The sequence below is a fragment of the Leopardus geoffroyi genome, chromosome E1 (assembly GCF_018350155.1).
Source record: "Leopardus geoffroyi isolate Oge1 chromosome E1, O.geoffroyi_Oge1_pat1.0, whole genome shotgun sequence".
In the NCBI taxonomy this organism is placed as follows: Eukaryota; Metazoa; Chordata; class Mammalia; order Carnivora; family Felidae; genus Leopardus; species Leopardus geoffroyi.
In genome coordinates this window covers 7,731,677-7,753,246 of record NC_059330.1, presented here as the reverse complement: position 1 = coordinate 7,753,246, position 21,570 = coordinate 7,731,677, and the positions used below count along the sequence as shown (strand labels likewise).

The following is a 21,570-nucleotide window of genomic DNA, read 5'->3' as shown; positions in this document are numbered from 1 at the left end:
GAGCCTGGAGCCTGCTTCTGATTCTGTGTCTCCTCTCTCTCTGCCCCTCCCCCACTCATGCTCTGTCTCTCTCGGTCTCAGAAATAAATAAACATTAAAAAAAAATTTTTAAAAAACAGCAAGGCAAGCATGGTAGGTATTAACTTCTGGTTTTATATACGGAGATACACATCAGTGGGAGTGAGCTCAATGAAGGGTCTAATCAAGACAGTCATACAGTTTTTGCACAATAGTCGGCTCTCTGCTTTACCGGGTATTCTTTGACAAGTACGACGAAGACTGCTTTCCAGAAGGAGAAAATTCAACCAAACGAAGGGACACGCGTGCACGCACTCACACCCCCTCTCCCCCCACATCCGCCTAACTGATTACAGAATCACAAACCAGCCCGGGAAAGCTCAGACAACACTGTATGCCTGCCTACACGCCACGATGCTGTTTCTTCCACTACAGGTTTTAAGGGCACTGTGATGAGTCACAGGGGAGGGAGCCCAGTCTGGAAGGTGGGGAGGAGCCTCCCTGCTTCCGTGACATGGGGCACTTGCTCTGTCACCATAAACTGAGGTTCTGTCAGACTCGGAGTGGGAGTCTGGCCGTGCTGTCCAGCTCTGATCTCACAGCGTACTTTCCAGTGCAGCGTTGAACCACGTAAGGCCTTCGCCTTCGCCCGTACGCAGGAGCTTTTCTTGGAGAAGCAGTTTTATCGAGAATTATTTTTTTTTAAAGGCTCAATACTTTGAGAACTATCGGTCTCTGGGCACAAGCACAACACAGGCACTTGGACTTCCTTTCTGAGATCGTCAGTTAAAAATAACTACAAAGAGGGGCGTCTGGGTGGCTCAGTTGGTTGACCGTCGGACTTCGGCTCAGGTCACGATCTCACGGCTTGCGGGTTCGAGCCCCGCATCAGACTCTGTGCTGACAGCTGGGAGCCTGGAGCCCGCTTCGGATTCTGGGTCTCCCTCTCTCTCTGCCTCTCGACAATAAATAAATGTTAAAAAACAAAAAAAGCTTTAAAAAAAAAAACTAGAGGGGCGCCTGGGTGGCTCAGTCGGTTGAGCGTCCGACTTCAGCTCAGGTCACGATCTCACGGTTCGTGAGTTCGAGCCCCGCGTCAGTCTCTGGGCTGATGGCTCAGAGCCTGGAGCCTGCTTCCGATTCTGTGTCTCCCTCTCTCTCTGCCCTTCCCCCATTCATCCTCTGCTCTCTCTGTCTCAAAAATAAATAAACATTAAAAAAAAATTAAAAAAAATAAAAAAATAAAAAAAAACTAGAAAGATTGTATCAGAAAAATTGTCACCTACATCCTGATTTTATCTCTTTTAATACTCCCCCCGCTTTTTGTTTTAGCATGAGCTCCTAAAGAAATAAGTGAAAAACAAAATTCCAATAAATCAATTTGAGTAATTATTAACTCTGGCAAAAGATTTGGTCAAAAGATTAAAACCCCCGGCTAAACGAGAGTTTGAGATTCTCTATAGATGTCAAATTATCCTTGTGATCTATTATATCTCATGACCCTTGATAGTGGATAGAGCGCAACACTGTAATCTGAGTCCTACAAACCTGAGACGTATTCTCCTTAAAGCTCCCGTGTGTACTCAGTGTATAGGGAATAGGCAGTTAATGAATCTGTCTGTGGTTTTGCTTACGTGTGTGTCCAAACAATGGAATCGGTTTTGTTAACCTGATCTCAAAGTTCGAAACGGCAGAACTTAATTAAGAGGCAGGAATTAAGTCTTTTCTGATTCTAAAATGAGCATGTCGTTTTTTGCTTAATAGCTGTACTTAAAGATTTCCTCCTCTCTCTTCATTCCTATTAACAGCTTAAGCTTCAAATAGCTCAGTTTCTAAGGAAAGTGAGCTTTTTAGGCTTCAAGGCTCTGCAGCGGGTCTGTGAACTCTGTGAACGTCCTGACCTAGTCATCTTACTTACCTTACATAACGCGCATATCAAAGAAGGTGGTAATTCTGGTGATCACTGTTCACTTCGGAGCAAAAGTCACCTGATGAGTGACAGGGTACTTTTTTCCTCAGCCACATTAAAGGATATCAATCAGGGGTACCTGATTACAAACCATAACCACTTCTGGTTAAACGATAAGGCTTTTTATAGGGATTTTTAATAACACAGCTGCAAAATGAAGAACTTTCGGGGCCTTCCTGTTTTCCTCTTTTCTTTTTTTTCATATACTTAATGACCAAAGCTGGTCAAAAAAATAAATAAATAAAACCCTAGGACCAAATTAAAACTCATACTTCAAACTGATGGAGCACCACTGTTACCAAAATGAAACATTTAAGTACGGTCCCTGGGGGCAATTCACCAGGAAGCATTTGGTCTGCATTTACAGTTAGCATTCAGAAAAGGGAAATGAAATTATCTATCAAGTCTGCTTCAAAAACCAAATAAAACCTGTTTATATCTAAGTTAATAATGCAACACATTTGAATGAGATCCTAAGATTGTTCTTTCAATTAGTTTTTCCTTGAACCACCTAAGCTTTTCTACTTTGTAAGCACCCTATTTTTCGTGTTTTTTTCCCCTTCCAATAAAGAAATATTTCTTCTCAATATACTTAATAAACAACACTTTACAACCTCCGTAATTAACTAAAAACCTTTTCCATAGAACTAATGTGCATTAAACTTTTAAGAAGTGGAAATCTGTGCTTAGTCAGTTAAGTGTCCGACTTCAGCTCAGGTCATGATCTCACGGTTTGTGAGTTTGAGCCCCGCGTCCGGCTCTATGCTGACAGCTCAGAGCCTGGAGCCTGCTTCGGATTCTGTGCCTCCCTCTCTCTGTGCCCCTCCCCCAACTTGCGCTCTGTCTCTTTCTCAAAGATAAACAAACATTTAAAAAAAAAAAGAGGTGACAATCTGTCTTCTGCAAAATGAGTTGGCAAGAAGGGGTTGTCAGTTAAGCGGTTTTCACTAAAATAATGAAGCTTTTTCTCAGTTTCATCTCAAAATTATTAAGTGTTGCTATCCAGACAGCATTTTATGATAAACATTTAAAATAAAGAATTAAGGGGCGCCTGGGTGGTTCAGTTGGTTGAGCTTCCGACTTCGGCTCAGGTCATGATCTCGCGGTCCGGGAGTTCAAGCCCCGCATCAGGCTCTGTGCAGACAGCTCAGAGCCTGGAGCCTGCTCTGGATTCTGTCTCCTCTCTCTGCCCCTCCCCCACTCATGCTCTGTTCTCTCAAAAATGAATAAACATTAAAAAAAATTTTTTTTTAGGGGCGCCTGGGTGGCGCAGTCGGTTAAGCGTCCGACTTCAGCCAGGTCACGATCTCGCGGTCCGTGAGTTCGAGCCCCGCGTCAGGCTCTGGGCTGGTGGCTCAGAGCCTGGAGCCTGTTTCCGATTCTGTGTCTCCCTCTCTCTCTGCCCCTCCCCCGTTCATGCTCTGTCTCTCTCTGTCCCAAAAATAAATAAACGTTGAAAAAAAAAAATAAAAAAAAAAAATTTTTTTTAAATAAAGAATTAAGATTACATGTCCATCTAAGGTATAATTCTGATTTTGATAGTATTTAGTATTTATCTACATTTGAGCATTTTTTGCCACACATATGTAGCAGGTCAATAAAATGGGCCTGCTCATGTGTTCTTTGCATCTGGACCTAAATGCATATGTATATAAAAGCATCATGATTTTCTCTTGCACTGAAAATTTTCATTTACTCCTAGTGATTAGACAGTTATGCACTAATGCTGGCTGTGTCATTATTCTAGAGCGTTCGAGACAACTTTCTAGCACAAAGAATCTTTTAGAAATCCTTTTAAGATGGCCAAGAAATGGAAGCATTCTCTTACTGAATGCTGCTGTCCCTCTAAGTGAAACTGACAATCAATCACCATTTGCCAACTCTAAGAGATGATTCATTGATAATCTTTATGTTCACTACTTATCTGAAAGAAATAAAAAGAGGTCTCTTAGCTGGGGGCTAGATTAAAGCGCAGCTGAGTCCTCGAGGGCCTCCGGGAGTTGGAAGGGGTACAGCTTTCACAGACTCGATGAACTTTCTGGGTAACACAGTGGGGCTACCCTCCATTCCCACAGTTACACGGAGTACAAAATACGGCAGCAGATTGAAAACTTCAGCACAGCTTGGCAAAGGTGAAAGCGACACTGTAAAAAAGCACAAAGGAACCACAAGGCACAGGGGCCTGAAGTCCTCTGCTTCAGGTACAATCCTTTTCAGTCACCACGAAGCATTCGACTACTACAGTACGACTGTTTGTAATTAATAGGCTAAACTGTTCCAAATCCTGTGGATGATGGCAACAGGGTCCACTGTACTTTCTTTCCCCCACAACAGGCATCACAACAGTGTCCTGGTTAGTGCTTCGGAGGGTGAAGTCAAGGACGCTGTGAAGAACGAGGTGGGGGGGGGGGGGGTCCTAAGCTAGAAGGCTTCCCAGGCTGATGTCAAAGCTGAAGGCAGATGGGTAAGGAGGAAGGAGTTAACCTGGTGAACAGGGAAGAGGGTGAGGTTGGAAGCATTGGAAGCAGAAGAACAAGCACAGGGTGAGAGAATGTTCTAGATAAACACCCACTCCCCCACCTAAGGGCCAAAAAAATCGCAAAGTGTAAATACAGATAAAAATGCACCCTGTATTCTCTTACTCTTGATACGTTAGCATCCTTCTTTTCCTTCTTTGCCTCCAAATTCACTCCCCCTCCCTTCCTGAGATACACAAAATAGAGCTCTGGGGCAAACACTTTTTTTTAGTACTGAAAGAGGTAACCCTGGAGCATTCTTTTAAAACTTGCTTTCGTGTTTCATGCCTTATTCTCAATAAATAAGATGCTAGCATACTCTGCTTTGAACTAGAAACCAAGCCCTTGATAAGAGCCCAAAGTGATAACCAGGCCCCTGGGCAAGTCTGACCTGCAGGGATGAGAAGCAAGGGCTTGGTCCTCCCTAGAGATTCAGAGGACACACCCTCCCAGGCGGAGGGAGATCTGTGTGGACTTGCAGGACCAACAGGACTCCCAGGTATCACGCTGATGGAGCTGTCCAGTGACCAGAGGTTGCGGGGGAAAGGAAGGGAGGACAGGGGAGAAAAGGCAGTGACAGGAGTGAATTCAGATGAACCGGGGTAGCGGGAAGTCTCCTGATGAGAACAAAACCTTCGTTTCTGTTAGAAATGGGAAGCCAGGCAGTTTGCTGATAGCCAGCGCCAGGGGTAGGGGAGAGGGCACTGAATGGGTTCTCCAGAGAGGAAGAGTTTCTCCAAGTGGGATGTTTCTCAAAGTGGGATCTGGGGACCATCAATAACCAGACGGGCTATTGAGATACAGATTCCCTTCCTACAGATTGCCTTGATGGTTACAGCTTTGTAGTACAGCTTGAAGCCTGGGATTGTGATGCCTCCAGTTTTGGTTTTCTTTATCAACGTTACTTTGGCTATTCGGGGGTCTTCTCTGGTTCCATACAAATTTTAGGACTGTTTGTTCTAGCCCCGTGAAGAATGCTGAAAGTGGCTAAAATTAACAACTCAGGAAACAACAGGTCTTGGCGAGGATGCAGAGAAAGAGGAACCCTTCTGGACTACTGGTGGGATTGATAACTGGTGCAGCCACTCTGGAAAACAGTATGAAGGTCCCTCAAAAAGTTAAAAATAGAACTACCCTACGACCCAGCAATTGCACTGCTAGGTATTTATCCAAGGGACAGAAAAACGCTGATTTGAAGGGGCACATGCACCCCAATGTTTCTAGCAGCGCTATCGACAATAGCCAAAGTATGGAAAGAGCCCAAATGTCCATCGATGGATGAATGGATAAAGAGGATGTGGTATGCGTATATATACATATTATAGTCCATATATATGGCTATATAGAATGGAATATTGCTCAGCAATGAAAAAGAATGAAATCTTGCATTTGCAGCAATGTGGATGGAACTGGAGGGTATTATGCTGACCGAAGTAAGTCAGCCAGAGAAAAACAGGTATCATATGACTTCACTCACGTGTGGAATTTAAGATACAAAACAGATGAACATAGGGGAAGGGAAGAAAACGTAAGATAAAAAGAGAGAGGGAAATAAACCATAAGAGACGCTTAAATACAGAGAACTGAGGGTTGCTGGAGGGGGAGCAGGGGACGGGCTAAAAGGGTGAGGAGTAGGAAGGAGGGCACTTGTTGAGAGGAGCACTGAGTGTCACATGTAAGGGGTGAATCACTGGGTTCTACTCCTGAAACCAGTATGAATTTAAGTAAATAAATTTTAAAAACAGAAGATGACGGGGAAAAAGTGCCGGCACATCAGTGAACAGCCACACCCACGACGGGAAAAGGGAATGTCGAGCTGGCGAACCAGCCTTCACTTAAATACACACATTCGAGGTGCACCCGTGTGGCGTAGTCCCAGGGAGGACTCAGTGGTGGTGTTCTGTCTTCTTCGGAAAAGCGGACAGCGGAGAGACGGGCGGCCTGACGTCCTCCTCCTAGAAGAGGATGCATCGCATAATGAGGCAGCCTGGGGGGCGCTCTGAGGACACGGTGGAGGTGGCTACCGACAGCTGACTGGGCCGGACAGACAGAAGGAGGAGGCCACGCTTCACAAGCTACCTTGCAGCCAGAGGTAGCCAAGTTGTACAGTCCTGGCCAGCGAGACGCAAGGAGAAGCCCCAGTCCGGAGCTTTCCTTCCCAGATACAAAGGCAGAGTCTCGTAAGGAGGTTTCTGCCTTCCTACGATGTCCCCCTTCTTCATTGTGACCCCGGAGGAGTGGCAGTCACCCTGCACTCCTGAGAACAAAAGCCACAGGTGAAAAATGGCAGCTGAGGGGAGGAGCCAGGTATGTTGACAACTTCACATAGCACAAGCTCTGGACTTCATCATTCCAGACACCTCGAAACCAGAGAAAATAAACCCTTTATTTGAGTCACTGTTCTTCAAGTCTTCGGTTGCGTGCAGCCGAGCCCGTCCACAACTTCGTTTACTTCTTCCAATCTCTCCTCTTCAAACTTGTCGGTAGTTTTTGCGAATGGTTATTAGCCTCACGAAATGTGTCTTCACGTTCCTCTGGCATCAACCATAGTAGCATCTTATACTCGCAATCAATTTCATTAACATCGAACTGATTTAAAGCAATTAAATCATCTGAAAACAGAAGAGCCTAGGTACATCTGTTTGTCATCTAACTTAGAACACAGGCGAAGGCATCCTCATGGCCCACCCTTACCAGAAACCAATGGAAATGAAGGCATAAAAATAAAAACCAGAGAAAGACCTGCATCGGCAATAAATCAGGTAGAGAGGATATACCAAAACCCTCAAGAAATGTTTGTCAAATATGGTGCAGGTGAAACTGAGTTGAAGACGGTTGCTTTATTGTTTGATTGGTAAAAAAACTGGATACCTAAGTACCAACTAATAAGGGAACAGAGAAAGATGTGAAGGGAAGGCCATCTGATGGTACCCATTATGTCTTCCTAACGTGGAGAGGTAGAGAGCAAGGGGCAGAGGCGGGGGTGGACCATGGGCAGGATGGGCCCATTCCATGAAAAGTTCCTTCCCCATCCCAGCAGGACCATTTGAGGCAAGAAAAGTGGTCTTGACACCAAAAAGGAAGCAGGGCCTTGCCGCGACATACTTCTGAGACAAGGCACAAACGTTTCAGAGCATCGGTCTGATGTAGCATGACACCCCCTAACACTATGTCCTGGCACAGGGGGTACTCTTCAGCCCAGCAGGCAGCAAGCACCCAAAAAAAGGCTGGGGACGGTTGAGGGAAGGGGCAGACTGCCACTAAAAACCAGACTTGGGAAGCAAGATACCGGCGCTGTGATTTCAAAACCACAGTGGAAACGACTTTCAGGGAAAATGTTCCCTTGCTGGTAGCTTGTTCCCTCTGCATCTCCTCAGGCCACAGCAACCATTAAATACAAATTTAAAAACTCCAGGAGCGCCTGGGTGGCTCAGTCGGTTAAGCATCCAACTTCGGCTCAGGTCACGATATCACGTTTCATGGGTTCGATCCCCGCAGTTGGGCTCTGTGCTGACAGCTCGGACTCTGGAGCCTGCTTTGGATTCTGTGTCTCCCTCTCTCTGCCCCTCCCCCCGCTCAAGTTCTGTCTCTGTCTGTCTCTCTCTCAAAAATAATAAACATTAAAAAAACAAAAACCTCCAGAGCCATTCTTCACCCACCAAATAGGTCGAGTTTAGTTGAAAAAGCATATTTTGGGGGCACTTGGGTGGCTCAGTTCGTTAAGCATCTGACTCTTGATTTCCGCTCAGGTCATGATCTCATGGTTCGTGGGTTCAAGCCCCACACAGGGCTCTGTGCTGACAGTGTGAGCCTGTTTGGGATTCTTTCTCTCCCTCCCTCTTTGCCCCTCCCGACACCCTCTCTCTCAAAATAAATAAATAAACTTTAAAAGAAGGAAAATAAGAGGCGCCTGGGTGGCTGAGCTTGTTGAACACCCGACTTCAGCTCCAATCATGGTCTCGCAGTTTCTGAGTTCGAGCCCCACACCGGGCTTGCTGCTGCCAGGGCAGAGCCAGCTTTCGATCCTCTGTCCCCTCCCTCTGCCACCCCTCTCCCACTCATGTTGCCTCTCATCCTCTCTCTCAAAAATGAGCAAACATTTTTAAAAAAATTTTTAAAAATACTAAATTTAAAAAATAAAATAAAAAATAAAAGTTAGTTACTAAGCATATAATTATTAAGGTAATTACGTGCAGATATAAATGAAAATTCAGGAATGTAATTCTAGTCACTCAATATTTTTAGGCAAATGGGAAAGGCTGCTTACACAGAGCTGAAGACTGCAGTAAGTTGACTTTTAAAAACGACACAAGCAACGTAAAATGAAATTGCACCCTCCATTCTTGTTGCTTTTCTTTTAATAAGAGGCATTCTAGACTCCAGGGGGGAAAAATCCATACATTGATAGACTGTAGTTTGTATCAGTCCCGTCGACAGGATCACCTATTGGTTCTAACAATCTATTTTCGTGTTCTGGTCTCAGAAAGTAGGTTGTAGCTTTTCAGCACAGATGTTATTCAGGGGGGAAAAAAAAAGACTGGCTTTTTATTGACCTATATTAAGTATAAACTCAGCTGAGTCACCAAAGCCTCTTGTGATCCTAACCCAAATAAAATCTCTTCAACCCAGTGTGGTCCTTGCAACAAACTCCAAAAACATATTGTAAATAGCTCAGCTGGCAAGAGGAACTCAAGGGAGACATATTATTACTTCTTTATAAATTCAGTCTTACTTCCTTTCATACAAAAAATAAATAAATAAAAAACTAAAAAAAAAAAAAAACCAAAAACCTTTAAATGGTGCACCATTTACCAGCAAACATTTGGCTCAGATCCTGGCATAAGGGTCAAGGGATCCTACTCTCCTACAAACGAAATAGAAGTATGATCACTACGTGGCCCATTCACTTATTCTATAGTTAATTATCCTTGGTATATTACAGCTATAAACAAAGAGAGGCAAAGAAAGACTAGTTCTATAACGGTGATCGCTGACTTTCAGATATTTCTGTCTCGGCTATCATTAGCTATGAATGAATGGCCCAAGATGTTAAGAGTCCGAAAGAAATCAATTGATAGATACCAGGGAGTTTCTTAAAGAAAAAAAAAAAAAAAAAAAAAAATCCTGCTGACTCCAAGACATGTGTGAATTCAAGTAATAAACTAAATGGGGAGGCGAAAGGTCAAAGAAGAGGGTAGGGGTCACCCAAAGGGTGCCGCCTCTTTAAATGGAATAAGCAGAAGGAAATGACTTTAATTCAATTAGCTCGTCCAGAAACCTGGGGCACGGAATACATAACATGATACGAGGGGAAATTTACTGCCCTGGGACTCCTCCATCTGTGGTTCCAGGGGACGCTGCTGCTCCCTTTCTCCTCGGTGCATCTTGTTTTTGCAACCATCTCTTGTGTGGTCCAGATCCTGCCCCAGCTGGCTTTTCCTGCTGCCAGCGGTCGCGAGGGCCGCTCTGGCTCTCGCGACGTGAGTGCTCCCCACATCCAGCCAGACCGCTGGCTCTGGGATCGCCACTCTTCCTGCACAACACCTACTTCACTTGCTCGAAGGGTGGTCCGGGACCACCTGCGTCAGATCATCTGGCATGCCTGTCAAAAATGCAGATCTCTGGGTCCTGTCCCAGGCCTGCAGGATCTGAATCCCCGGGGGAAGGCGGCCAGGAAGTGTCGTCTGAACACGTGGGCCGTGTATGCTCGTTAGCACGCTGACACGTGGGAACCGATGAGTCAACGCACGCTATATAACGCACTAGGTACTACTGAATGAGTAATTCAATCATTGCTTTAGATTTCGGTCACTGGGTTTTAAATAGCAAACCCTACATCTGGAATGCCTATTCAGATATGCGAGGCTGTGAGGTAAGCAAAAGGAAGAGCGCACAGGGAGAGCCAGATGAAGGAAAGAAGGTGTGGCCTCCCACCCAAAAGACTGACCCTAAACCAATCATCATGCTTTCCCATCCGTTCCTAAAGAAGTGAGCACTATGAAAATAAACTTTAAGGAATTGTTTTAAATTAATCATTTCAAGGATCTCATTTAAGACTCTAAGAGGAAATGCTAGTAATTATTTCCTGAGTTAGCAGTCCGTCAACACAGACTTCCTGATGGCCAAATAAGACAGCTCTTTTTAGCCAGCCATCTTAGCAGACCTCTAGCATTTAAAAGTGTTGATGTCGGGGCGCTTGGGTGGCTCAGTCACTTAAACGTCCGACTTTCAGTTCAGGTCATGATCTCATGGTTGGTGAGTTCGAGCCCCTCGTCAGGGTCTCTGCTGTCAGTGCAGAACCTGCTTCAGATCCTCTGTCCCCCCCCCCCCCACCCCACTTGTGCACATGCTCTCTCTCTCTCTCTCTCTCTCTCAAAAATAAACATTGAAAAGTGTTGATCTCTTTCTTGGGGCGCCTGGCTGGCTCAGTTGGGACAGCACGCACCTCTTGATCTCAGGGTTGTGGGTTGTGAGTTCAAGCCCTACGTTGGGAGTGGAGCCTACTTTAAAACGAAAAAAAAAAAAAAGCGTTCGTCACTTCCTTTATGAGCCGTGTCTTCTCTTGGCTTCTGTGACTAAGCCCTTTCCTGTTTCCCTTCCTCTGATTGTTTAGTTCCTTGCAGGCTCTGTTAACACGCTCTATCCAATCCTTAAAAGGGGATGCACCCCAAACGTCCTTGGCTTTCTTCTCTGGTCAGGACGCGCTGCCCGCCGACCACTGTCCTCACTGCCGCGGTTTCGTGGCCACTCCACGCTGTGGACCCTTCAGTCTTGCAGCCCCGCGTCCTAACCGGGCTCCCGTCCTCCACAGCCACCTGTCCACTGAGGACATGCCAGTGGAGACTCAAAATCCACGACTGCAAACCTGAACTCACCCTCTTCCCCCTCCAACCTGTCTCTTCCTTCAGGATTCACACTCTCCAGCTCCATATCACCACATATCCCTCCCAGAAAGGGGGCAGCTTTTCGAAAGCAGGGACGGCAAACTCACACTCAAATGCCCAGGTAACAAATTTACCTTTTACTGGAGAAAAAAGCAGAGCTCTTCTATGTAGTTTACAAATTTTGTCTCATTTAATACTCACGGCAACGCTCTGAAGTAGGTATCGTTATCTCTAGTTTACAGGTCGGTAAATTGAGGCACGGGGTGTTGTAGTTTTGGTTTTGTTTTGTTTTTTAAATGGACCTTGCTCAATGTCGCTCAACTAGTAAGAGCCAAGATTCGGACGCAGGGACTCTGGCCCGGAGGTCAGTGCTCTGTGCTCTCTCTGAGAGAACGGAGTTGGGTGAAGGGAAATACAGAGCACAGGGCCCAGAGAACTGCAGAATGTCTGCTTCGAGGCAACCAAACTCTTCGCGGCTCTGCGTCTTAAACTTTTATTTTAGGTCTCCACAGCACTCCCCACCTCTACATAAGGTTCTGTTCATTCTGTTTCTTCAGTCCTTCTCTCTCTCTCCCTCTGCCGAACCACAGCCTTAGTTCAGCCCAAATCACGTCTCAGTTGACTGCCACTGATTTGTTGGCCACCATTCTTTTTTTTTTTTAAAGTGTATTTATTTACTTATTTTGAGAGAGAGAAAGAGAGAGAGAGAGAGAGAGAGAGAGAGAGAGAGAGAGAGAGAAAATCCCAAGCAGGCTCCACATTGCCAGTGCAGAGCCCAATGTGGGGGTTGATCTCAGGAACCGCGAGATCATGACCTGAGCCGAAGTCGGACACTTTACCGACTTGAGGCACCCAGGCGCCACTGTTGGCCATCATTCTTGCCTCTCACTGGCCTGTGCTCGATAGCCGTGGTCAGCAAGGTTTTTTCTCTAAAGGGCCCGATAGGAAAAGTTTCAGGTTTTCCAGGTCATAAGTTTTCTATCACAAATACATAGCTCTGCCAACACAGCATGATGTCAGCATAGAACAAATGGGTGTGGCTGTGTTCCAATAAAACTTTATTTACAAAAACAGGCAACTCTTGCTCAGTGATATCACTACCACAGTTCTCATAAACAATCTTACTCCTTATACGGAACTAAATTCGACATGGTCCCCAAACCTTAGAGAATGTGGTAAAAATAGAAAAGTAAAGTACCAGGTAAAGTAAAAAGTAAAGTAAAAAACATGAGTGAATGCTTTTATAACCACAGGGCAGAAAAAAGTATCTAAGCATTAAAAAAACAAAACAAAAAAAGTAATAAAGTTGAATACATAAAAGTTAAACATCTCAGTGGGGAAAAATAAAACAAAACAAAACATCACAAAAAATGTCAGTAAGAAATGACTAAGGAGATAAGAAACAAAGAATAGAAGAAAAAATACAAACGATCAAAATAGAGGAAAAGGTGTTAAATCCCATCAGGATGTAAAGTATGAAACTTAATACACACAAAAATCTTTTTCAGTTATCCTGTAGGCAAAACTGATAAAGACTGCTTTATGTACAAGCACAGAATACAGATGGAATCAGATTCCCACACGCTATTACAGGGCATATAAATTATACTGTCCTTTGCAAGGAACCAACTGGTAGATTTATCAAAACTAAAAAGTTTAAAGCTAGCACTTACATTTCAAAACACTCATCCTACAAACAGACTCACACAAATTATCCAAAGACTTATGAACATAAAAATTAACCACAGGGGTGCCTGCGTGGCTCAGTTAGTTGAGTGTCCAATTCTGGATTTCCACTCAGAATCTCATGGTCCTGATCTCGTGTCATGGTTCATGGGATCGAGCCCCACGTCAGGCTCTGCACTGACAGTGTGGAGCCTGCTTGGGATGCTCTCTTCCTCTCTCTCTATCCCTCCCCCTGCTTGCATGTGTGCATGCTCTGTCTCTCTTAAATAAATAAACACTAAAAAAAAAGTTAGCGACAGATTTGCTTTTAATAGAAAAAACTGGAAACACCCTACATGTTTATTGGTAGAGGGTTAGTTAAGCAAATAATGGCAGTTCTGCATAATGGAATAGCAGGCAGCAATAAATACTTTGAGTGAAAGCTACAAAGCTAAGAGAAAGTGGCAAGTTGCAGAACTGTGTGTATGTGTGTATGTGTGATGATCCTATTTCCATAAAATGTACAACGATAGGGCCGCCTGGGTGGCTAGTCGGTTAAGCATCCGACTTCAACTCTGGTCACGATCTCACGATTCGTTGAGTTCGAGCCCCGTGTCAGGCTCTGTGCTGACAGCTCAGAGCCTGGAGCCTGCTTCGGATTCCGTGTCTCCCTGTCTCTCTGCCCCTCTCCTGCTCGCACTTTGTCTCTCTCTTTCAAAAATAAATAAACATTAAAAAATGTTTTTTTAAATGTACAACCATACCTATCAGTTCAGATCTGCATACTTGTACACACATAGGAGGCTACATTTCAAGCAGGGGTTTTATCTAGAATGGACTAAAGGGTACTTTTTCTGTTTTAGATACATGCTTCTGTATTATTTGAATTTCTGTTGTAATAAGCTTGTAATAACTGAGAAATAATTAAGCCACTTAAAAAAACACGAGACAAAACACAAAGTGATTGTATGTTCCTCCAAAGAACTTTCCAGAACTTCCCGCAGCTGAGATATAGGAGCCAAACTCCTTAGCGTGAAATGCACGCCAATATGGCAACATGGCCCCGCCTAACTCTTCAAACTTTCAGTGAGTGTCTCTTCTGTCACATACAAATTGTACTGCATTCCTCAATAATATCCCCAGTTTTCAGAATATTCCAGGATGTACCCAACTTCTTTGCCTTTGCAAGGCCTTCTCCCTCTGTTTACAATCCTTGGCCTTCAGTATCTCTTAAACACCCCTTCACTTCAACCCCCCTTCACAGGCAGAAACAATCCCTTCTCTGGGTCCCCCCTCTGCCTTAGGACACAGCTCCATTAACATTATAATACAGCACCCATTCATACAGATTTCTCTAAGCATGGGTACAGTAAAAATAACAGTATTAATAATTGCTAATTAAGTGCCTAAAAGGTGTTGGGCATGCTGGTCTCATTTAATCCTCATGACGAGGCTATAAAGTGAGTACCAGTCTCTCCATTTTACAGGTAAAGAAACTATGGCGTTCCAAGGTGAAGTCAATTACCCAAGGTCACAAAGGTCACCAAAAGTTCTGGGTTCGAAACGCAGATGTATCTGACCACCGTGGTTTTATTTTTATGCACGTGCAGCCCTACAAAATCTCCCCCACCAGACTATTAGCTTCTCTGTGAGGACAGATGTCCTGTATCTCTGTATCTTTAGCACCTAGCGCAAAGGTTCATGGTAGATGCCCCACAAATACCGAAGGAGAGGCAGGCTCTTAGTATTAGCACCATCGAGTTCCACCCCCTTGATGATGCAGGAGCCCCCACTCCAACTTCTCTCACACATGATCTGCTTCCGTGTGGACGGTTCCAAGGACGAGGACCGCCGCCTTTTGAGGCAGCCCGTTTCACACCCGATCGTTCTCCTGCGAGCTCTCCCTCACGCTGCTGGCATGCGCAGTCCCTCCGTTCTGCCCTCTCAACTGTAAGTCAGCAGCACTGCTCCTTTAAATCAAAGGCGCTACAGACACTGGAAGACACTGGATAGGTGTCTTCATTCTCCTTTCCCTCATCTGCTTTCTCCCTCCTCCCTTCTCTCTCCCAAGAAAAACCACCCGGTGCCCCAAGTGACAGGGTTTCCAGCCTCCCTCTTCCTTGCACTTGCCCTCCTCTGGACAACTTCAATTTGTTAATTTCCCTCCTACAATCAAGTCCTTATAAATGAGAAGCAGTGTACGCAGAGAGCTACATACTCAACGAGATGGCACGATGTCTGCCCGCAGACATCTTAGGGGAAATATAACATACATTAAACAGACAAGCAGACGTCTACCTGTAATCATTTGGAAACTAACTTTCAAGGTGCTCCCATGCGTCGGGCATGCTGCTGGGTCCTCTGAATGCACCATGTGATTTAACTCTGATGATCATTGTTCCTGCTCTACACGAAGAAGTCTCAACAAGGCTGAGAAACGGCCCAAAGGCTCAGCTGACTAGTAAATGACCTCGCCGGGATCTGAACTCCACTCTGCTGGACTTCAAAGCCATATTCCAAGTTTTGAGAAGGGAGACTCGGGCCAAGAGCAGGCAAGACAAGGCTTAATGGAAAAGCCTTGAAAGGCGCTAACTGGATACAAGAGGGGCAGGAGGAACGGGTATGGTGGGTGTAAGGACCAGCTAACGGGCAGGACAGGGTGGGGGGAAAAAGTCTGCTTATGGGGAAGAGTTTAATCATTCCTCTCAGGTCTGGCGGAGCTGAGGAGGGAGGCCATATGGAAGGACTGCAGGCTCTTGGGTAGGATAGGAATACACGAGGGCAGTGTTTTAGGAAAGTGGGTCTGGCGGAAGAAGAGAGGCAGGGATCACAGCCAGGAGCTCCTGCAGTAACCACAGACATCTTATGTTTTGGACCTCAGCTAGGGTGGCAGCTTCAGAAAATCGGATGAGAAATCTCATGGGCGTTACAAAAGACTCCTATGCTAACAGTTGGATGTCAGACTAGAGATGAAGGGAGATTGTGCAGCAAAGACTCAAGAACGATTCTAAGGTTTCCGGTCTGGGGGAAGCAAAGAATGCTGCTATTACTGCCAGAAATGGGACAGAGAGAGAGAGAGAGAGAGAGAGAGAGAAGTGGTTTGCAGGATGAGAGGGGGATACTGATATGGGCACATTCAGTGATGATGCACACAACGCAGTAAGTTCTTGCTGGTGGCGGAGGTCAGTTCCGCTGCCTTCAGACTGGGAGGACGCATTTTTGGGGTGACATCCTCATGATCGCTTTCGGGAGTCATTCTTACCATGGCAGCACCGATACGCCACTTATATAAATGACAAAAGCAACCTTCGGTGAAATGTGATGATTCCTTGCTCAGCTTCTGGAAAGCATTAAGGCATGTTTGCGAGGAGGCCCCTGGAATCAGTCTCACTGTTTTAGAGCTACACTGGGTAAGTCTTACGGTGACTCTTCAGTTCTTCCCATCAAACTCCCTATGCCTACTTTCCATCCCGCACCCCCCCCCCCCCAAAAAAAAAGGATTTTCTTTAAGTGACCTCGGTCACTGAGGAAAGAAGTTTGCCTCCTTTCACCTTGGATTTCAGGCTTAACTCTCCTGAAACACACACACCACCACCAACCCGCTTTCCCTGGTTTTCTCTACTCTCAAAAGCCTCTCTGTCTCATCTGTTCGTTTCTCCATTTTGACTCCGTAACATTACTTCCCACTTCTCTCCTCAAAGAGTACCTGGTTTAACTTTATGATTCGCCTGTTATACTTCTCCCTATGCTCGTCCAAGAAGAGGAGAGACCGTGTCTTCAAGCCGCAGGATGACCCAGACCCCACCTTCTACACAGGGCTAGCCCACAATAAGCTACTTTTACGCTTAGCTACGAGACGGGATGCCAACAATGAAGCTTCGCCTGACTCACTGGTGGCTGTTGACAACCAACTGACACGATTACGGGTTAATACCCAACGCGTACGGTACAATTTGGTGCCGTTTGCTAGACTTAGGCAACGAAAATCTGGTTCCAGACCTGTTTCTCAGAGAAGCGCGCTAAATCTCCGCATGCCTGGGACAATCCCAGAGGCCCTACAAGAAGCAAAACCCAGAAGTGAGCTCGGAGTCCTGGTGGCCACCGCAGGTTTGCTGCGTGCCAAGCACAGGCGTGCAGGCATTTTCGTTTCCAGGCCTCGACCAGAACTCATTATCCCACTGCAGCTTTAAAGGGCAGCAGGTGTAAAAACGCAAAAGATGAGAAATATGCAGGACAGGCATTGCACTTTAATTGCAAGTAAGAGAGAGACTGGTTTTAGTGCCACGCGTTTGGTGCAAAACCATTTACAGTTCCGTGTAAACGGAGTTTGGGAAACTTGGTTTTAAATCTCAATTACGCTGAAGAGAGCAAAAACCACCAATGGAGGATCAGCAGTTCGAAGATATTCCTTTGGGGGCGGCGGCATCTGACTACAAGCAAGGCTTTAAGCAAGAATCTGACGATACGGGAAAAGCAATGTACCTGTGAGTTTGATTTTGGACAGCCGAGCCAAGATTCCTGGCAAATCATCCAGATGGAGTTTCATCTCTTTCCACTGCTTTTCATCCTTGGTCTCTCTTCCCACATCGAGTGAGCCCTCAATTACGGAGGCCGATTCCAGTTCCAGCAGTTCTTTGTCATTGGGCTTTCCGGATAAAGGTAGGTGGGGGGGTGGAAGAGGTCTCATTGCACAGGTCTCTGCTTTGGCCTGAGCCAAAGAGCTTCTCTCAAGGAAAGGGGACACCGTGGGTTCTGGCTTCCGTTTTACTTGTTGGTTGAGGCTTCTGTTCAGTTGTGTGACATACTAAATAAAAAAAGTACACGTTACTATCAACCCAAGGCCCGAAAGGCTCTTAGACGGTTGTTTAGTAACACCGTCCGTCAGTCTGATACTGGACTTGAGAGATTTTCCTCAACCGTTGTAAACGTATGCTGAATCAATGAATGCTAGAATGTCTTCTACAAGGAAATCTCTATGCTAAGAGGTACAGAGACTATAATGCCTCAGCAGCGATTTTTAATTCTATGGTTTAGAGAGTCCTAGAAATTTAAGTTCCTTGAAAGAAAAATTTATTTCTTATTCATACCCTCCAGCATTTTCCTCAACACAGTACCACAAGCTGGAGGTTAAATGTCCAATACGGTGAAAAAGTTTTCTATCGTTGAGAGCCCAAGTCAAACCTACTGTCGACTTTCAATGTTCATAGGCAAACAGAGAGGGGCTCAGCGGTGGGGTAGAATTCAGGACTAAGTGACATTAAAGCGCTGTGTATGTGGGAAGAACACGAGTTGTAGAGTCCAACAATCTCTACTGCTTACCAGTGAAAAGTAATAACTACTACTAACATAGTAGAGCCCTTTCTGGTTTTACAGAATACATATCTTTACAGTTTATAAATTGTGTATCTTATTTAAGCTTCCAAAAGGCTATTTAAGAAAATGGATCACTGGGGCGCCTGGGTGGCACAGTTGGTTAAGCGTCTGACTTCAGCTCAGATGGTAATCTTGCAGTTCATGAGTTCGAGCCCCACATCGGTCTCTGTGCTAACAGCTCAGAGCCTGGAGCCTGGAGCCCGACTCTATGTTTCCCTCTCTCTGCCCCTCCCCAACTTGCACACACTCTCTCTCTCTCTCTCTCAAAATTAAATTTAAAAAAACATTTTAAAAAAAGAAAAAAAAAAAGAAAATGGATCATGATCATTATCATCTCCTTCTTTAACTTACAGAAGAGAAAACCAAAGCTCAGAAATAGTGACAGAGTCAGTGGCGAGCTAGTTGTATGTGTCCCTGGTACCTGGACCCACGTATTCTGATAACCAGTTAAGTGATTTTCAGTTACATCACAAAGACTTGAAATGACATACACTACTCCTAGAAAGGAATGAAAACTCGTGAATGAACCAGAGTTGTGTTTATATAAAAAAAGGCATTATATACATGCTTCTAAATATCCATTATCCTTGATCCCCAACTTAAGAAATCTAAACATCTCTGGAAATGTAAATCTCTTATCAAAATAATGTTTCGTTAAGATTTTATTACTTTTAAGTTTTAAGGTGGCTGTTCTAAGTTAAAAAAGATGAGAGAAGTATCAAATCAGACTTTAGAGGATGAATTTGCTAACTGTTCATACCTGTGTCATAATTATGAGTTTTCAGCTCTCATTTCTCCATTCTGTACTTTTCTATTTGAGAAAATGGCAGATATCCTCACTGGTAATTAGGAGTAAGTTACCCTGTGGCCCACGAGATCATGGAACCAACCCAGAGGCCAGAGATGTATGAGCAAAGCTCACTATAAAGTCCCTAGCAAATGAAAGATCTCAGTTTGCTTGAGTCTACTCAGAAGTGGCTGCGTTTCCAAGACTTTTGGATGCAAGGCTGATGCGGGAACACAGGTCACGCTGGTAAAGAAATTATTTCTACGTTTCTGATACATTCACAGAACCTTAAAAGAATTTAAAGAGATGTATGATAACGGTTCAGCTTTTCCTAATTTTACCCTAGGTGAAATATGCCAGAAGTTTCCAATCTTTCTCCAAACTTTATCAATAAGTTCACGATCATACTTTTAGCCTCGGACACCAGGGTTATTCTGGTTTCAATTAATAATCAAAACGAGGAATTCAAGTTTTGGATAAACTCGAGAGGACGCTAAATAAAAATCTTTTTCAAGCAACACTTCTGAAGGCTCTTCTGATAACAGGAATGTCTCAAATTCCCTCCTACAAAGAAAGAAAAGGCAAATAGCAGCAGAGTGGGGGTGTGCTTCTGAACATACCATGCGCCTGAGGAAGGTGAAGTGTTGAAATGTCATCCACTGCTTACGGACGCTCCTGAAAAGACGCATGAACTCGCGAGGGGATTCCTGCATAGCTCTTCCTTCCAGATACCAGACACATCCTCCCACCCAACCTGTAACACAGAAAAGGGGAAAACAACGCTCCCATGATTAGTGCTCCTCACCAGATGCTGACGGCACCTACCAGGAAGCCAAGCCGGCCACCGCGGTAAGCAACGCTTGCGTGATGGGTCAGACCTCTGATCGGGTTTGCCAATCACTGCAGTGGTTCACCAAGGCAGCGTAATTCTTCAGCAGGGACGGGAAATTTTCCATTTGGGGATCATTACGCTTTTAGTATATTAAATGCTGTAATGCCCGCACTGTTGATCTTTTTGAGAAAATATAAATAAACAGTCACTATTAAAACAGTACAGAGGCACCTGCGTCGCTCAGTTGGTTAAATGTCCGACTCTTGATCTCGGCTCAGGTCGGGATCTCACAGTTCATGGGATCGAGCCCTGCGTTGGGCTATGTGCTGACAGTGCAGAGCCTGCTTGCGATTCTCTCTCTCCCCCTTCCTCTCAAAATAAACTTCAAAGAACATGTTTTAAAATGGCAGAAAATGAGAGACAGTTTTTCTCAGTAACAATAAACTGGTAAATACATTTCAGATTCATATTTTGGCCACGTTGGGGAAGACGAATAACCAAAAGGAAGGAGAAACAGTCCTCAGTGAAATGGGGCTCTATCAATCATGTCAGAAAGAAGCAAACCAGGGGCGCCTGGGTGGCTCAGTTGGTTGAGTGTCTGACTTCGGTTCAGGTCATGATCTCACAGTTTGTGGGTTCGAGCCCCGCATCGGGCTCTGTGCTGACAGCTCAGAGCCTGGAGCCTGCTTCCGATTCTGTGTCTCCCTCTCTCTCTGTCCCTCCCCCCTCACACACTGTTTTTCTCCCTCTCAAAAATAAATAAACATTAAAAAAATTTTTTTTAATTAAAAAAAAAAAAAAAAAGAAGCAAAACAGCTGTGTCTGAATTTGGCTTTTAATCAAACCATACCTCCTCCCAAATAACAAATCCAATGCTTCTGTGTAAGACCATGGAAGGGGAGGGTTTTATCACTTCCACGACACTAAATATTTCTGGTTCTCCCCCACCTTCACTCATTGCTTCTCAGCTTTTTGTGCCATCGCGTCTTGCTGTGGGTGGCCAATTCAAGACAACCATGCCCCACTGCGTATTGTCCCTGAGCAAATGCAGTTCCAGGGTAACTTCTAATCTTCAACTCATTTCTAGGGTCCTCATGCCTACTTCCCACTGCTGTCTCAGTATCTCGACATGGATGGGTTGTAACAGATAGGGTTTCTTCTGGAAGCCCAGGACAGACCTTACTGGCCTAGACGTGTGCGTGTAACTCCTTACTCTCCTCTAGGCACACCACACATTTCACGATTTGTCCATCTTTGTCGATGTTTCCCTGCTTTTGGTGTCTTGCCTCTGCTCTCTGCCTGTCAAATTCTCAGAGCCTCTTTTCGACTACTCTGGCACATTAAACTCTTTTCAGTGGCGCTTCTTACCGGAAACTTCCCATGTGTCTCCGCCATCTTATTTGGGGGTTCCTTGATGGCAGGGGTTCCCCTTTACTCACCTCTGCTCCAAGAGCTCAGCAGAGTGCTCTCGATACAATGACGAGATAACGTCTGATGAGTGGATTTCCTACGTGACCTACGGGGAC

At 45.0% G+C, this 21,570-nt stretch overlaps 1 protein-coding gene across 1 annotated transcript in view; it reads right to left on the bottom strand.

Moving 5' to 3' along the window:
* The window catches only part of LOC123603039 (protoheme IX farnesyltransferase, mitochondrial), a 136,864-nt gene that overhangs the window by 111,605 nt on the left and 3,689 nt on the right, over window positions 1-21,570 (bottom strand). Inside the window, exons 2-3 of the mRNA XM_045487422.1 lie at window positions 19,833-19,966; window positions 17,535-17,856 (exon numbers count right to left, since the gene is read on the bottom strand). Coding sequence (XP_045343378.1) covers window positions 17,535-17,856; window positions 19,833-19,966 — 456 coding nt within the window. The remainder of the gene's footprint in view (window positions 1-17,534; window positions 17,857-19,832; window positions 19,967-21,570) is intronic.